At 35.5% G+C, this 16,539-nt stretch overlaps 1 protein-coding gene across 1 annotated transcript; it reads right to left on the bottom strand.

Moving 5' to 3' along the window:
• Positions 1 to 12,889: 12,889 nt before the first annotated feature.
• LOC134238943 (fatty acid-binding protein homolog 6-like) lies at positions 12,890 to 14,649 on the bottom strand. Its single transcript, XM_062721059.1, has 4 exons — positions 14,482 to 14,649; positions 14,039 to 14,217; positions 13,598 to 13,717; positions 12,890 to 13,168 (listed from the first exon to the last, which is right to left on the bottom strand). The coding sequence occupies exons 1-4, from the start codon at positions 14,552 to 14,554 to the stop codon at positions 13,109 to 13,111; spliced, it is 432 nt and encodes a 143-aa protein (XP_062577043.1). The 5' UTR covers positions 14,555 to 14,649; the 3' UTR covers positions 12,890 to 13,108.
• Between the last annotated feature and the right edge of the window lie 1,890 nt (positions 14,650 to 16,539).

Here is a 16,539-nt window from a genome sequence, read left to right as displayed (position 1 = left end):
GTAGGGGGGCCAGAGGACACCTTATATTGTACATTAGTAAGGGGACCAGAGGTTAACCTATATTATACATCATATGGGGGACAAAAGGACACCTTTCATTGTACAACAGTAGGGGGACCATGCAGGGGTCACCTTATATTGTACATCAGTAAGGGGACCAGAGGTCACTTTATATTGTACATTTGTAGGGGACATCAGTAGAGGGACCGACTAGGGTCACCTTACATTATACATCAGTAGGGGGACCAGAGGTCACCTTATATTGTACTTCAGTAGGGGGACCAAAGGACACCTTATATTGTACATCAGTTGTGGAACCAGGGGACATCTTATGTTGTACACTAGTAGGGAGACCAGGGGTCACCTTATATTGTACATCAGTTGTGGAACCAGGGGACATCTTATATTGTACACCAGTAGGGAGACCAGGGTCATCTTATATTGTACATCAGTAGGGGGACCAGGGGTCACCTTATATTGTACATCAGTATGGAGACCAGAGGACACCTTATATTATACATCAGCAGGGGGACCAGGGGTCATCTTATATTGTACATAAGTAGGGGATATCAGTAGGGGGACCAAAGGACACCTTTATATTGTACATCAGCAGGGGGACGAGGGATCATCTTATATTGCATATCAGTAGGGGGAACAAAAGACACCTAATATTGTACATCAGCAGGGGGACCAGGGATCACCTTATATTGTACATCAGTAGGGGGACCATTGGACACCTTATATTGTACAACAGCAGGGTGACCAGGGGGCATCTTATATTGTTCATAAGTTGGGGACATCAGTAGGAGGACCAGAGGACACCTTATATTATACATCAGTAGGGTGACCAGAGGTCACCTTATATTGTGAATCAGTAGTGGGACCATATGACACCTTTTATGTACAGCAGAAAGGGGAACAGAGGTCACGTCATATTGTACATAAGTAGGGAACATCAGTAGGGAGACCAGAGATCACCTTATATTGTACAACAGTAGGGGGACCAGGGGTCACCTTATATTGTACAACAGTAGGGGGGCCAGGGGTTACCTTATATTGTACAACAGTAGGGGGACGAAAGGACACCTTATATTGTACATCAGTAGGAGGACCAAAGGTCACTATATATTGATCATCATTAGGGGGACCAGATGTCACCTTATATTGTACATCAGTAGGAGATAACAGTAGGGGGACCAGATGTCACCTTAAAGTGTACATCAGTAGGGGGACAGAGCCTTCAGTTCAGTTTTACGCTCGTTACTAGGTGGACCAGAGGTAAACTAATATTGTACATCAATAAGTTGACCAAAGGTCACCTTATATGTTTTTTTATTATGGAGAATAATGGTCATATTTGTATTGTACAACAGAAATTAAGGGGGCCATAGGTGACCTTATACTGTACAAGAGCAGACATCAAATTATATTGTACATCATAAGGGGAAACGGAGGTCAGAGGTCTTCCTATGTTGTATATCATTATGAGGACCTTAGGTCACTCTATATTTTACATCACAAGGGGGACCAGAAGTCACCTTTTATTGTACATAAATAGGGAGATCAGTGGTCCCCTTTGTTGTACATTTTTAAAGAAATCTGACATAAAAAAAAAAATTATATGAATGCAGAGAGATAAAGCATCAACGATTCTAGACCTGTCTTAACCAACAGACACCTAAAAAGAAAACAAGGGCGGACCAGAGGGTACAGATAAAATGCATATTAACGAGATGCTAGAGGTTCACTTAAGAACACGACAAGAGGCCTATGGATCTTATAGGTCATCTGAACATCTTGTAAACCTTTAAAACTTTCATTTCAAATAAGCGGTAATAATTAGCAATAATTAGTAGTGCTCATTGACCACAAAAACCCTCATCCTGAGGTAATACATTTCACAATTTTGAAAAAAAGGACCATTGTTCATAAAAAAAAATTGGTTTATACCAACGAACAAATTTCAAAGCATTAATTCAATTACAGTATTGTCTACAAATAACATGGTACCCATGAGCCAGGGGCCTTGAAATGTATAATTCTGGAAGACGCTCCCTTGCTTATCATAACTATATGTAGTTAGTTTAATTAATATCCAGGAGCAGAGAGGAAGATTTTTTAAAGAATTAAGGAGGCTGGGGGTCAACAAATTAACCACAAATTAACCATCAGTTTTAACTTATTTTTTTAGATACGGTATCATAAGCTGTCAACTATCATTTGGCAAAGGAAAAATTCATACATTTTAGTTTTAAAATTTGATCATTTTTGTATATCTTTATATGGTGCTCTTCATTTAAAGGAGATCAAAATACCAGAGTAGTCTGAAAATGGCTGCCACCCCTCAGCCTCTTTAATGAATTTAAACTTCACAGTTTATATAGCCCCACCGTAACACCGGAACCCCTGACCTTTGGGTCACGAATTTCAAAACTTTGGAGAGAATACCTTTCCTCATCACAACTGCATGTAGTTAGTTTGTTTACTATCCAGGGGCAGAGGGAAATATTTTCAAAGAAAAAATGCATTTCATAATTATTATTATTGTCGTTATTGGTATTTCCTGTGTGAACAGAGTTGTGGATCTGTGTGGTTTTTATGTCACGTGACATGGTCATATAAATAGCAGGTGCGTGCTTAAAAAGTTACTCCACCGCTCGTACAGAACGTGTAAGGAATGGAAATCAGTAAATTAGGAACACACACACACATATATATATGTATATAATTATTATTAAATGATTTAAAATAACGTGTGTTGAAAAGAATACAAATGTGTTAAATTTGTAATAAACGTTCTGACGAGCAGCATTCCATAAATATGAGTTGATTATTCTTTCAATACAGAATAAAAAGTATAATTTATTCATATTCGGACAAACAAAGTGAGGGATAATATAAATTAATATAAATTTTATAGCCCTGTCCTAACCCCAGGGCCCCTGACCCTGGAACAATGAATTTCACAATTTTGGTATGGAGTCAATGCTTATAATAATTATGCCAACAGTTCAACGGCTTGATGTTAATGAATAAAGAAGATTTTTAAAGATTTCATCAATGAATTAAAAAATCTCCCCTTCACCCATAGATGCTTTATGCCAAAATTGGTTGTAAATGGTTGAGGGATTACAGAGAAAAGCTGAAAATGTTCCAATGTTAACGCACAATGCACAGCGCACGACACAAAAGAAAAAAAAACTGATAGCAATAAGTCACATGCGTTGATTCAGGTGAACAAATAAGGAGTCCTTTGGTCTCAATATTTATGTAAAATATTAGGTGTCTTCTGGTCTCCCTGTTGACTTAAAATATAATATTATAAGATGACCTCTGGTCTTCTTATTGATGTAAAATATAAAGTGTCTTCCGGTTTCTTCATTGTCGTTTAAAATAGTGTTATCATTAGTTTTAATGATGTACAATATAATGTGACCTCTTGTCCCCCTACTGATGTACAATTTACGAGGGCTGTTCTATAAATAATGTCCTGAACTGTATGACATACAATACTAAGCTTGAATTTTTCGCATTATTGCATCTTTAATGAATTTATAATTGATGTGACTACTTTTCAGAAGATGGAAAACAAGGGTATTCGAGACACTGCATTAAAAATGAATTGTAAAGAATCAGTAAACTAAAGTAATTTTAAATCGTCCATTAAAGCTGCTGTAAAACTTGTTAAGAATCCTAAAGAAATACTCACTAAAATATGTAAAAATTTACTGCAATCAATGTTTGTTTTATAGACAATTAAGCAGGTAGATTTCACTGATAAAATATATATAATTGGCATCAAAAATGGATTCCGTACTTGCAAACAAAAATTAAACAAATGATAGACTGTTTGCCAAATTTCAACAAATAATCACTGATGGTGTATGATTGACTATACGACACATAGCAAAGAATGGAGGCGTACAAGGCGAGGACAATCCCCCGCTTTGAAAAAAGATATTTCTCAATTTCGAAAAGTAGTATTTTTTCAAAATCTTATGGTTTATATCATCTTTTACATATCAAATTCTGTATTTCATTGTTTTAATAATTTATGAATAATTTATTTTTCATTTATGTTTTTATGACATTTGAAAACAAAAAAAAAAAGAAAAAAAAAAAAAGCTTCGTGTATGATTCGAACTCTCTTCATAGCTCAGGTTTAGTCCAAGACCAACCGCTTTAACCACTTCACTACGAAGTATATGCACTATTGACGTCTGTCAGTATGATTTAAATGGACGGTTTGTTGAAGCGGAATTTTTTCAGAAAAGTTCGATTTTCATATAGAATGGGTTCAGATTCCATTTTTTGGATAAATGAAATAGATTTCACATTTCAATTTCCATCATTTAACCGTTCACTAAGAATGGAGACTTGACCCATTCATGTTCAAAATTCGTTTTTTATAGCTCTATTTAACCCATTTTCCACTAAATATACTTAACTGTCAACTTTGAAATGTATATTATCAAATGATAAGTCGGTCAGAAAAATAAAATAATAAAATATTTTGAAGATGACATAACTGAGAACATGATTTTAGAAAAATATAGTTTTTTTTGTGGATTTTGAAATTTAAAAACCATTTTGTCTCAGAGCGGGGGATTGTACATGCCTTAAACGCCCTCTTTCAAAATAGACATCATTTCGGGAGAACTTCATACTGTTTTAAAAACGTTTGACAGAAAAAAAAGCTTAGTACTCAAAAGTAACCCTTTAAAAAAAATGAGTGAAAACGACTGTGTATAAGAATATATGAACAATTATTAAAAATATCAGTAATTGTAGTTATCCACGTTATATTTGAATTTTAAACAGATAATGAAACTTGAATCTATTGCTTAAAACCCTCAAAACAAAATTTACAATAAGATGTACTTGACAAAAACAGCAAAGGTCTGAGAAGAGCAGAGAATTGCAAGAACACAATGATAGATTTATAGGCAATTTTCTTAAATATTAGTGGTCTTATTGCTCAAATTCGTATTCGGGGATGTAATTTAATTTCTGGAGGAATCTAGAAAGCAAATGTTTGGCCAAAAAATCAAAAGGTTAATGAGAATTAGGAATCCACAACATTAGATTTTTTTTAATGACAGCGTCCAAACCCGAAAGCCCTGAAGAGTAAAGGAGTCTTGGGGATAAAGAAAAGTTAATGTTCATTCACATTAACAATAAGCGCCAGATCTTTCGCCTTTTGACTTGTTCCATTTGCCAAACTTGAGAAAACGCCTTTCAGAAGGAAGAAACAAGTCCAGGAAATCATAGGATCTGCAATAATCCAGTATACAAAGGTTCATACCAGAAAATGAGTTAAAAAAACAATTGAAAATGAATCAGAAATTGGATAAAAATGTTACTCATATGTGGTTTAATGAAAAAATAATTTTAGGTTCAATCATTATAACTAAATTGTTGAAAGCGACTTTTGTTTCTTTCCGAGCACAGAAGACATTATTAAACGACCCTTGTATAAGGTGACCAACCGATGTACAATATGAGGTGTCCTCTGGTCCCCCTACTGATGTACAATATACGGTGACCTCTGGTCCCTCTACTGATGTGCAATATAAAGTGGCCTCTGATCCCCTTACTGATGTACAATATAAGGTGACATCTGGTCCCCCTTCTGAAGTACAATATAGGTAACCTCTAGTCCTCCTACTGATGTATAATATAAGGTGACCTCTGGTCCCCTTACTGGTCCCCTACTGATGTACAATATGAGGTGACCTCTGGTCCCCCTACTGGTGTACAATATAAGGTGGCCTCTGGTCCTACTGATTCACAATATAAGGTGACCCCTGTTCCCCCTGCTGATGTACAATATAAAGTGTCCTCTGATCCCATTACTGATGCAATATAAGGTGACCTCTGGTCCCCCATCTGATATTCAATTAAAGGTGACCTCTGGTCCCCCTACTGATATACAATAAAAAGTAGCCTTAGGTCCCCCTACTGATGTACAATATAAGATGTACTCTGGTCCCCTTCTAATGTACAATGTAAGGTGACCTCTGGTCCCCATATTGATGTTCAATATAAGGTGACCTCTGATCTCTCTACTGATGTACAGTACAATATTAGGTGACCACTAGTCTCCGTAAAAATGAAAAAATATCGAGTGACCTCTGGTGCCCGTACTGATGTACAATATAAGGTGTCCTCTGGTCCCCTTGTTGTTGTACAATATAAGGTGTCCTCTGGTCCCCGTACTGCTTTTCAATATAAGGTGTCCTCTGGTCCCCCTACTGATGTACAATTTAAAGTGACCCCTTGTCCCCCTACCGATGTACAAAATAAGGTGTCCTCTGGTCCCCCTACAAGTGTATAGTATAAGGTGTCCTCTGGTCCCCCTATTGATATACAAGAGAGGACCTTAGGCCCTTCTGTTGATGTACAATATAAGATGACCTCTGGTCCTACTACTAATGTAAAATATAAGGTGTCCTCTGGTCCCGCTACAGATGTACAGTATTAGGTGACCACTAGTCCCCATACAATATAAAGTGGCCTCTGGTCCTTCTGCTGATGTACAATATACGATGACTTCTGGTCCTTCTGCTGATGTACAATATATGATGACTTCTGGTCTTACTACTGATGTACAATATAAGGTGACCTCTGGTCTCTTTACTGATGTACAGTACAATATTAAGTGACCACTAGTCCCTGTACTAATGTAAAATATCATGTGACCTTTGGTCCCCGTACTGATGTACAATATAAGGTGTCCTCTCGTCCCCCTACTGATATACAATACTAGTATAAGGTGTCCTCTGCCCCCCTACTGATGCACAATATAAGGTGCCCTCTGGTCTCCTTACTGATGTACAATATAAGGTGTCCTCTTGTCCCTCTACTGATGTACAGTACAATATTAGGTTACCTGTAGTCTCCCTATTGATGTACAATATAGGGTGACCTCTGGTCCCCCAAATGATGTACGATATAAGGTATCCCCATGTCCCCCCTGTTATGTGCAATAAATTGAAAGATTAACTTTGGACCCCTATTGATTTAAAATGTAAGGTCACCTATGATCCCTCTGATGATGTACAATATAAGGTGACCAATGATCTCCCTAATGATGTTAAATATAAGGTGGCCTCTGGTCCCCCTACTGATGTACAATGTAAGGTGATCTTTGGTGCCCCTATTGATGTACAATATGAGGTTACCTCTGGTCACCCTTTATTACTTTCACGTTTCTGCTAATATATATATTAGAAAGTTGATCTTTATAAAGTTATAAATATGATTATTTTGGAGTAAGACAAAGAAAATTGTCTATCATAGAAAATTCAATTAATATATATGGTGACCTGAGGTCTCCGTATTGATATCGATGAATTTACTTTTGTGTCTTTAATGCCTGGAGAGTTCCTAGAATGTTTTATTACTACGCAAAATGACGAACTATTTGCGCATGACCCCAGGTCCTAGTTGAGCGTACGTTTTACCCTTCTGCACTACATCAGGGGAGTTTCCATGGGCGTTTTTGTTGTTTAACATATTTCAAATATTTTATAAATGAGCTTATCCAAAACAATTCAAAAATCCTCCAAATGGTTCTCATTTTTGATTACGTATATACGGAAGAAATAATTTTGCATTTGTTCTGTTCTGTGCAGTTTGGAGTTTATTATTTTTACATCACTCCTTTTATTTATAACTGATTCATCATTTCCAGCGCTTGAGATAGTTTCTCTTCGGCATTCTTCCTATTAACGCCAGATTATCCCAAATACATGTATTTTCATTTTACATAGTAACTAAAGTCGTTTGTGTTTGAATATATGTTTTACTTTATCATCCTTTAATTATGAATGTTATTTGAACGGACCAATTTGAGAGTATATACATTTTTTTTCTTTTAAAAACTGCCAAAGGTCAAGGGGAGGGACTGGCACGCCAAAGACTTGGCTTTTTATAGTCTAGTCCGATTTATAGAAAAAAATACTTCTAACGGCAAATAATTATTATTTGGTCCAGCATAATTATTTAACATATTTCGAGTATGCTGAATCCGAGAAAATATGCTGGCCTTCATGAAAATGGCGTTAAAGAGGTCAAAATGGCGATTCAAAATGGCGGACATCCAATTTTTCTATTTTTCTCTTAATATCGTTCAAAATGGAAAAGTAATGAGTGAATATCTCACTGAGTGTAATAAAACTATAAAAATGATAATAGAATGCTAACATTATTAGTTATACTCAGGAAATTTAGTCGTTTCTGCACATAATTGGAAATTTCTCTGATTTATTTGTCTATTGTCTCTATATTCTTCTTCGTTCTAGGATTTTACATTTACAAATATCCATACACTGCAGATTTGTATTTTTTCCACTGCATCTCACTATTCTACAATTGAATGATTGTGGAGATGTAAGTTAAAAGTCAATATGGCTATTTAAAATGGCGGATATTCTTTTTTTCAAATTATTTCTTAATGTCGTTTACATAGGAGAAAGGATTTCTGAATATCTTACTGAGTGAAGTACAACTATATTCACTAAATTTTCGTAAAATACTCAAACTGCTTAATTTTGATTGTTTTGCATAAAATAAAGTATTTGGTTTTTTTTATATGTAGTATATATAGTATATTGATTAGTCCATTAAATATGAACAAACAAAAAATACTAGAAAAGATTCATTTTTTCTGGAAATAGTTAAAACAAACTCTATTTAAGAGTTTCCAAATTTCCCCCCTTGTATTTGACCGTGTTCCAAAGCCTTTGAGATCCCGTCCACCTAAAATCACTCTTGAATCACTGTCATTATCAACTCGCACTTCTACTTCAACATCCCTCAGCACACCATCAAATATAACTGAAGAAATTCTTTTCCGATTTCATCGAACACTCTGTACTAGCTTTTGAAATTAGCACTAATAAGAGCTTAGTATTATTCCCTAACATCCTCTTTTCCAGCTTTATTTGCTGTATGTTTCAGTCTGTCTTCGGAATTTTGATATTTCAACACTCAAGTTAAATTGTGCCCCGTGTCAAGGACGACAACCCCCTTGGCACGTAAAAGATGGATATGGACATAACTATCTGGAGTTTGAAAAGAGTAAGCTTACTGGGGGCCGCAAGAGAAACCACAATAGTCCGCCGAAATATGGCTGAAAAACTGCCGACTCGGCGTTAAACAATATACAATAAATCAATCAACACTCAAGGAACAACACATTTATGTTCAAATGTTACATTTTGTTTTCCAAAACCTTATGCAAAATAAACTAGAGGTACTGTGAGCAATGAGCTCACTAAATAATAGCCACCGCCTCCCATAAAGTCCATGTGTTGCAATATATTGTTTTACGGTAATGTGTAAAGAGGAATAACTCGTCCAATAAAATGTTATCTAGAAGCTTCTATATGTAAATTCATAGGTAAACATAAAATGGCAATGTCCATGTTTTGCTTTGGAAAACCTAAAATAAGTGTCGAATAAAAAAGTAAAATAGGAGGTGCACAATGGCAATATGTAATAAAGAGTCTGTGAAAGTTTCATTAAATTTCACTCAGTAGTATAAGAGGAGTTGCGGATAGGAGAAAAAGCGTAACAGACGGAAGGACGGACGGACGGAAATCCCGATTACTATATACCCTGCCACTTTTCAAGCGGGGGGTATAACTAGAGGTACTGTCACTGCTTGAAAAAACACTTTTACAAAACTTTACTTGCGAAGTAAATTTCAAGGTGTTCCAAAAAGCAAACTATAGGAGGAGTAGCATTTTGAAAGTTTTTCACAGAAATTTCTATTTTTTGTAACAACGGCAACACCGTTCTTTGAAATCAAAAACCAATGTACAGAAATGTATCTTAGTGTAGTGTACTTGTGTGCCAAGTTATAATAAAATCAGAACAAAACCGTAGGCGGAGTAGCATTTTGAATGATTTTCACAACAAATTCTATGTTTAGTAACAAAGGCAACATCGTTCATCAAAATCAAAAACCGATACCAAGAATTACATGTATGTATCTTAGTCTAGTCTACTTGTGTGCTAAGTTATATTGAAATCAGACCAAAACTGTAGGACTAGCATTTTAAATGTTTTTTACAGAAATTTCTATTTTTAGTAACAACGGCAACACCGTTCTTTTAAATGAAAAATCTACTGTAACGTGTTCTCTTCTGATACTGGATCCCTCCGTTACTAAACTGAGACCGAGAATTAAAAAAAAAACTAGAGGTACTGTGAGCAATGAGCTCACTAAATGATACCCCCCGCCTCCCATAATGTCGATGTGTTGCTTTATATTGTTTTACGGTAATGTGTAAAGAGGAATAACTCGTCCCGTCAAATGTTATCAAGAAGCTTCTATTATGTGACGTCATAGGTAAACAAAAAATGGCAATGTCCATGTTTTGCTCTGGGAAACCTAAAATACGTGTCGAATATAAAAGTAAAATAGGAGGTGCACAATGGCAATATGTAATGAAGATTCTGTGAAAGTTTCATTCAATTTCACTCAGTGGTATAAGAGGAGTTGCGGATAAGAGAAAAAGCGTAACAGACGGACGGACGGACGTACAGACGGACGGACGGACAGACGGACGGACGGACGGAAATCCCGATCACTATATACCCTCCCACTTTTCAAGCGGGGGGTATAATAATACTTAAAAATAATCGCCTGCCAAAATATACAAATACGGGGAATGTATATACAAAAGTAATCGCCTGCAAAATATACATATAAGGCGATACGAGTTCCTCTCGTATAAAATAAAATGATTATACTTAATTACTTGACAAAACAAATCACCGTTAAAAATCACTACAATAAATACTAAGTAAGATACAAAAAAATACCTAAGGCCATGCAAAGTAAATGTTGGGGTTCTCAGGCCTTTTTTCAAGAAATATGATGAGGGAGGGAGGCATTTTTTTTTTTTTTACTTTTTATTGCCCCCTGAACATGATGAGGCAGCTTTTTACATTGTATAAAACCTCTCCTGAGGGAGGTAATTTGTTGTTTTATTTTATTGGTTTAGCAATAAAAAGGGTCAATGAGGCACCCTTGGAAGAGATGAGGGAGGGCCTGAGAACCAAGCAATTAATTTTTTATGGCCTAAACACAAAATTACAGTAGTCAAAATACTACTCAACTAATGAGTAAAACCTTGCGCTCTCACAAGTGCTCAAAAAATGAGTATTCGGCTACTTAACGCTAGATTAAGATTTTTAAAGACTTCTTCTATATATTTCTATGTAAAATTTTAATTCCCTATTGTGGCCCCGCCCTACCCCTGGGGGTCCTGATTTTAACAATTTAATGTCTACACTACCCACGGATGCTTCCACATAAGTTTCAGCTTTCCTGGCCCAGTGGATCTTGAGAAGAAGATTTTTAAAGATTTGTTCTATATATTTCTATGTAAAATTTTAATTCCCTATTGTGGCCCCGCCCTAACCCCAGGGGTCATGATTATAACAATTTAATATCTACCATACCCAAGAATGCTTCCAAATAAGTGTCAATTTTCCTGGCCCAGTGGATCTTGATAAGCAGATTTTTAAAGATTTGTTCTATATATTTCTATGTAAATCTTGAATTCCCTATTGTGGCCCCGCCCTAACCCCAGGGGTCATGCTTGTAACAATCTAATATCTACACTACCCAAGGATGCTTTCAAATAAGTTTCCCTGGCCCAGTGGTTTTTGAGAAGAAAATTTTTAAAAACTTGTTCTATATATTTCTATTCAAAACTTGAATTCCCTTTTGTGGCCCCGCCCTACCCCCGGGGGTCATGATTTTAAGAATTTAATATCTACACTACCCAAGGATGCTTCCACATAAGTTTCAGTTTTCCTGGACCAGTGGATCTTGAGAAGATTTTTAAAGACTTTTTCTATATATTTCTATATAAATTTGGATTCCCTATTGTGGTCCCGCCCTATCTCCCGGGGTCATGATTTTAACAATTTAATATCTACACTACCCAAGGATGCTTCCACATAAGTTTCAGCTTTCCTGGCCCAATGGTTTTTGAGAAGAAGATTTTTAAAGACTTGTTTTATATATTTCTTTGTAAAACTTGATTTCCCATTTGTGGCCCCGCCCTACCCCCGGGGGTCATGATTTTAAGAATTTAATATTTACACTACCCAAGGATGCTTCCACATAAGTTTCAGCTTTCCTGGCCCAGTGGTTCTTGAGAAGAAGATTTTTAAAGATTTGTTCTACATATTTCTATGTAAAACTTGAATTCCCAATTGTGGCCCCGCCCTACCCCCAGGGGTCATGATTTTCACAATTTAATATTTACACTACCCAAGGATGCTTCCAAATAAGTGTCAGCTTTCCTGGCCCAGTGGTTCTTAAGAAGAAGATTTTTTAGTGACCCCACCCTATTTTTGTCTTTTCTTGATTATCTCCCCTTGTAAGGAGACTTGGCCCTTCATTTTAACAATTTAAACTCCCCTCCACCCAGGGATGTTTTGTACCAAGTTTGGTTAAAATTGGCGTATTTGTTCTTGAGAAGAAGTCGAAAATGTGAAAAGTTTACAGACGGACGGACATCGGACAAAATGTGATCAGAAAAGCTCACTTGAGCCTTCGGCTCAGGTGAGCTAAATACCATCGAATTTATAATTTAAATGCTTATCCCCCAAAATTTTATTGACATTTTTACGTTAGGTACCCTCCAAGGATAAACTCTTGCTATGTATTTGCACAGAGTTTTAAACAAATGTGCTGATTTTGAAATCCTCGTGTTCTAGATTTTCACATTTACTATCAAGAGGCCCGCTATTGACACTTGACGGGTTAAATACAGCCAAATGCAATAGGCATTGAACATTCATACAGAGAAAATATTGTGTTTACACTTACGGTAGAAATAATCAACATAACACAAGTATGATATATATTTTATGCATTTTCGTTGATTGATTTAAATTATAATCTATCAATTTAACAACAATTATTTTTGAAGTCAAACTGAAGCAAAAAGATTTCCTTCGTTATTCATGTTATTCCAATGCCTTCACACAAATATGAGTTTCTGTAACTAATGAGTGCACACTTTCAGAAAAACCCTGTTTATTTCTAAGATTTCAATAAAGTAACCATGTCATTTCATTACTTCTTTCTGTACATTCTCCCTTTCATTGTAGCCTTAGAAGGAATAGCCTCTGTGGTCTGAAAACAGAAAACGTGTAGATAAATAGGGAAAGGGACAAAACAAAGATTCCTGCATGTAACGACCATTTCTATAATATATATAAAAAAATAATAAATCGAATACAAGCAAATACATTTCTTTTAACAAAGTCGTATCATTTACTCGAACATCTGAAAAAAAAGAAACATAAAACGGTTGGTACTGGTAATTCGATACAATACATTTTGTTGTAGTGCCTGAAGGTTTGATGTTCATATAGAACATGCTCTTGTTTATCAAATTAAATAGGAGATATGTATAAAAAAAAAAAACATATGCAGGTGGTAATTAAGGGTAATTCTTATCAACCTGATCAATAAATATCTTTAACCTATTTTTCCAAATTAAAGAACTTACATAATCAACTCCTTTATTATAATTTTAATTTCCCAAAGTAAATAACTTACATAGTCCAAAACATCTCCATTAACCTTTCTGGTGACGATGAATTCTCGGTTTTTGCCGTCATCAGTATTTGTTACGGCGTGTTCTTTCATTTCACAGTCGCTTATCACGGTGAGTGTCGACTAGAAATATTATCAAGTTTACTGTCAATATTTCTAATGAAAGGTTATATTAATAAAATTAAAATGAAAAAAAAATGTGAAGATAGTGATCTTAAATGCGTAAAGGAAACGTTATCACTTGAAAATAATATATGAAGTATTTCCATATAGTAAATATTTTTTTCCTCTATAAAGATATTGTAATTTAAAAAGAAATTCTTTACACTTTTTAGGATTTTTAGCGGTAAGTTTTGTACTGAACAGAAAATACGCTCATGAATATGTGGTATGAACTCTTTCTGGTCAATAGCAAGAATCATAACAAAAAGATAATACATTCACCTTTACATCCGATCCATCAGGACCCTTTGTGTCAAACTCTTTCCCTATCTGAATATTAACCGTCGTGGGCTTGTCGGGACACAGTGAGGAAAGCCATGTTATTTTCCAATTTTCTCCGTTACATTCGTATGTTACCGTTGTCCTTACGTTCCTGTATTTTTCCTTGTATTCCCCCAGTCCTGTAATATACAAACAGCAAATGGCAATTACTTATTTAAAGATTATCCTTCTCAAATCCTATGAGAAATTTCATGTCAGTTTAAGAGGTGGTATTTACTATCATAATTAGGTTATCGCAAAGGCCTTTAATGCTTGCTTTTAATTGTTCCAATCTTTTTTACGACCAACTCGTATAGAAGGTCCGATTGTTACAGCCTCCTATGTTTAAATTATAAACTCATCTGTACAATATTTTCTGGAGAAAAATATAAAAATGTACTTACCTATTGCATCCATAAATGCATCAAAGCTTGGATCTAATTCTTTTTCCACCCATGTTCCATTGAATTTAGACATTTTTTTTCCAGAAAATAGCAATTCGTGCAAGCCTCGGTAAGAGTAAACTAAGATCCGGCTTGTCTGCTTTAAGACTATTTAAAATGACACAATCAATTTGTATTTCTTATCGCCTGAAAACAATATGCAGGTATCAGTTGGTGTCCTTAATTTTTACACAAAGGCTTTATCGAATTAATCGTACTAGAATTTAAAGTAGATTTGTATGCACAAATCTCAAAGGTTTTTTAAACCTTTTTGTCTATTTAATTTTTCAAACACTAAATGAGATTTGATAGTAAAGTCTATATTTTAAAGATACCATAGATGAATCATTCAAAATATCAAATCAGTGCCATGATTTGAAATTTGTTTGAATTAGCCTACGATAATTTTGAATGATCCAGAAACATCTAGATCCGGTTGTATCAACAGTTAATTAATTATCAAACTTAATGAATCATTAAATTCTTTATGACGCATTGGTTGATGAAGGTGTGTCGTACAATTCCTGCTTTAGAGTCTTATGAATTAATGAATCATTAAAAAATAGGAATTCATTAAATGTCTATTAACATCAGAACAATAGCCCACAACGCATTGCATTTACTACTCCATCAGCAGAAGGATAAAATGTACGCAGAACTAGGACCTTAGGTCCCCCGCTCAGTTCACGTCTATCGGGTCTGTTTACTCCGCTACAAAATGTAGTGAGTTGCATTCCTAAAGTGAAAATAAAATAAATCGGAATACTGTGAAGCCTTTTCAGTGTAAAAAAAAACCCAGAAAATTTATTTTTGTCAAGGGAATAACCATCTGTGGTGGTTTTTAGAAAACACAGAGGGGGAGGGGGGTTGCTGAGCAACATTAACTGCAATATTATAAGATATATGATTTATTAGAGTTTAACATTTATGGATTATGTTAGGTGACCTGTGGTCTCATCTATGATTTTATTATTCCATGTAAGGTTATAGTATCTATATAACACAGTGCCTAACCTCTGATCTCCTTACTAATAGTAAGAGTAAACGACGTACGTCCAGTCTCTGCATTCGCAGATCTCTAACAAGCAGGGTGGGTGGGTGAAGATTTTGCCCCCTACCACCCCCTTTTCATTTCGCTTGGACTTTTCACCAATCCTTTAACATAATGAAATAATTATTTGTTAATAAATAATTTAATGTCTCTTTTGTCTTCCTTATGAGGTCATGCTTAAATTGGCGACCTCTAACACTCTTTGCCGGAAATCCCTGATTTTTATTTATCTTACAAAGAAGATGTACACCCTGTATTACAAAGTTTGGGGCTGCATGGAGTTCTCCCCTTTCCCTGGAATTAAAACATCAAATTCATAAACCCATCAAAACTACATTTAAACAAGAAGCCCATGGGCCACATCGCTCACCTGAGCACTAAGGGTAGGAAAAAGTAGAAAATGGTTTTTATTGTAAAGTTTAAATCAACAAGAGGCCCATGGGCCACATCGCTCACCTGAGCACTGTGGCTAGGAAATAGTAGAAAATTGGTTTATTATTGAAAAGTTTTAATCCAAAATAAGTCCCATGACCAATCATGGCTTTACTATTCTTGAGAAGATGATTTTTAAAGAATTTTTCTATATCTTTCTATGTAAAACTTTGGTCGGCAATTGTGGCCCCGCCCTACCCCCGGGGGTCATGATTTGAACAAACTTGAATCTACACTACCTGAGCATGCTTTCATATAAATATTACCAATCATGGCTTTGTATTTCTTGAGAAGAAGATTTTTAAAAAAAATTTCTTTATATTTCATTGTAAAACTTCGGTCGGCAATTGTAGCCCCGCCCTACCCTCGGGGGTCACGATTTGAACAAACTTGAATCTTCACTACCTGGGGATGCTTCCATATAAATATGATGAATTATGGCTTTGCTATTCTTGAGAAGAAGATTTTTAAAGAATTTTCCTATATATTTCTATGTAAAACTTTGGTCGGCCATTGTGGCCCCGCCTTACCCCCGG

Source organism: Saccostrea cucullata, unplaced genomic scaffold, assembly GCF_032062105.1.
Source record: "Saccostrea cucullata isolate Sc308-1 unplaced genomic scaffold, CSIRO_AGI_Scuc_v1 ctg3186, whole genome shotgun sequence".
NCBI lineage: Eukaryota > Metazoa > Mollusca > Bivalvia > Ostreida > Ostreidae > Saccostrea > Saccostrea cuccullata.
Note: the sequence above shows the minus strand (reverse complement) of the source record. Positions and strands in the feature narration are given on the sequence as shown.

Bases quoted from the DNA above. Each gene is read 5' to 3' on its own strand.
- LOC134238943 (XM_062721059.1), bottom strand. From the start codon at position 14,554: ATGTCTAAATTCAATGGAACATGGGTGGAAAAAGAATTAGATCCAAGC. The intron at 13,718-14,038 runs GTGAATGTATTA...TAATATTTCTAG, and splicing joins CTGATGGATCGGATGTAAAG to TCGACACTCACCGTGATAAG. The intron at 13,169-13,597 runs GTAAGTTATTTA...TTCTGTTTTCAG, and splicing joins ATGGAGATGTTTTGGACTAT to ACCACAGAGGCTATTCCTTC.